The following is a 1,663-nucleotide window of genomic DNA, read 5'->3' as shown; positions in this document are numbered from 1 at the left end:
TGATCTGATGAAAGCGCAAGCATACAACCACTGTTTGACAAGAATTAATCACAAGCTTGGGTAATTGGATTTAAGTTCGTTTGCATGTTCCCTCGAAAAGTTGAAGCATTTGGTTATGCAATTAACAAGTTGACTGAAGCATTTAGCCTCCTTTGCGCTTGTTCTGAATGGAGCAATCATCGTGACACCAAGTGTTGTAAACAATCTATATGGCCCAAAAATTGAAATATATTTCAAAGCTTCGACCGGGTCTATATATCCTCGCCACAAGAGTGCAGCAGCCTTGCACGTTGGCCCACATTTTGGATAAGCATTACTGCAGCCAAACATGAAACCTAGTATTGCCGAATATAAGTTAACCATACTGCAACAATTTATAACATTTCAAAAGTACGGTCTATTTAGTTAATGTTCCATACGGTATAAGGAGATTGTAAAGAGGGACACTCAAACTGATGAATTTTGAAACAGTACAAAAATTTGCCTATCAAACTTGGTTCGACTTCTTAGAAACCTTCCAGACATCAAACCGGCACTGTGATGAGCAGCACAGCCAAAAACAAATTAATCCACCAAGGTAATGTATCAAAATCCAAGAGCAAAGGTGACCCTGAGGAACTAAACAATGCGCTCTCTTCCTTTCACCCCCAGAATCTGCGGAGGAGACCCTTCTTTTCCTTCTTCATCCTGTTCTCAAGGTTCGGGAACTCGATTGCGTTGTATGCCATGTCAAGAACAATTGGGTTGCAGGGAACTGGTTGGAACGGTGGTGGGAACTGTGAAATGCGACATGGCGCTTTGGCGCTTTGCTCACCAAGTGCTGATTCATAGCTCCCTAGGATATCAAGGAGGTATTTAGGATCCTGCAAAATACAAACTCATTATTATCAGCATATATTCAAAAGATGACCCTAAAGTGCATCACTTCGTAATAACAGTATAACACCCTTTAATGACATGGCATGCCATTGGTTTTGATTTCACACATAAAAGATCTACCCAGGGAACACCAGACTGTACATAGATTAAGAGATGCAATGAAAGTTGAGATAGCAGAATCCTCTAGCAAAGTAATGAAGTATCATACCAAGGTAGTGAATAAAGCGGATTCATTAACATATCAGGTAAAGCTAAAGAATAATACTCCCTCCGACCCATATTAATTGTCGCTGATTTAGTAAAAAGTTGTACTCCCTCCGTCCGGAAATACTTCTCCTCGAAATGTATAAAATGGATGTATCTATAACTAAAATAAGTCCAGATACAACCATTTGAAGGACAAGTATTTCCGGACGGAGGGAGTACTAAATCAGAGACAAAAAATATGGATCAGAGGGAGTAGAACATAAGAATGGAAGGGAGAGAAAAGATAATAAACCAAGCTGGTGAATAAAGTGGATTCATGGACCTTTTCATCAATAGACTCATGACGTGTACAAAAGAATTGTCGCTGATTTAGTAAAAAGTTGTACTAAATCAGAGACAATTAATATGTATCGGAGGGAGTAGAACATAAGAATGGAAGGGAAAGAAAAGATAATAAACCAAGCTGGTGAATAAAGTGGATTCATGGACCTTTTCATCAATAGACTCATGACGTGTACAAAAGAATTGTCGCTAATTTAGTAAAAAGCTGTACTAAATCAGAGACAATTAATATGGA

At 38.7% G+C, this 1,663-nt stretch overlaps 1 protein-coding gene across 1 annotated transcript in view; it reads right to left on the bottom strand.

Annotated features, from left to right (window-relative positions):
* Nucleotides 1-325: 325 nt before the first annotated feature.
* LOC119302421 (signal recognition particle subunit SRP68-like) overlaps nt 326-1,663 on the bottom strand; it is a 9,153-nt gene continuing 7,815 nt past the window's right edge. The window contains exon 13 of the mRNA XM_037579462.1: nt 326-863. Within this exon, the coding sequence (XP_037435359.1) occupies nt 642-863 (222 nt within the window). The 3' untranslated portion in view covers nt 326-641. The remainder of the gene's footprint in view (nt 864-1,663) is intronic.

The sequence above is a fragment of the Triticum dicoccoides genome, chromosome 5A (assembly GCF_002162155.2).
Source record: "Triticum dicoccoides isolate Atlit2015 ecotype Zavitan chromosome 5A, WEW_v2.0, whole genome shotgun sequence".
NCBI lineage: Eukaryota > Viridiplantae > Streptophyta > Magnoliopsida > Poales > Poaceae > Triticum > Triticum dicoccoides.
Note: the sequence above shows the minus strand (reverse complement) of the source record. Positions and strands in the feature narration are given on the sequence as shown.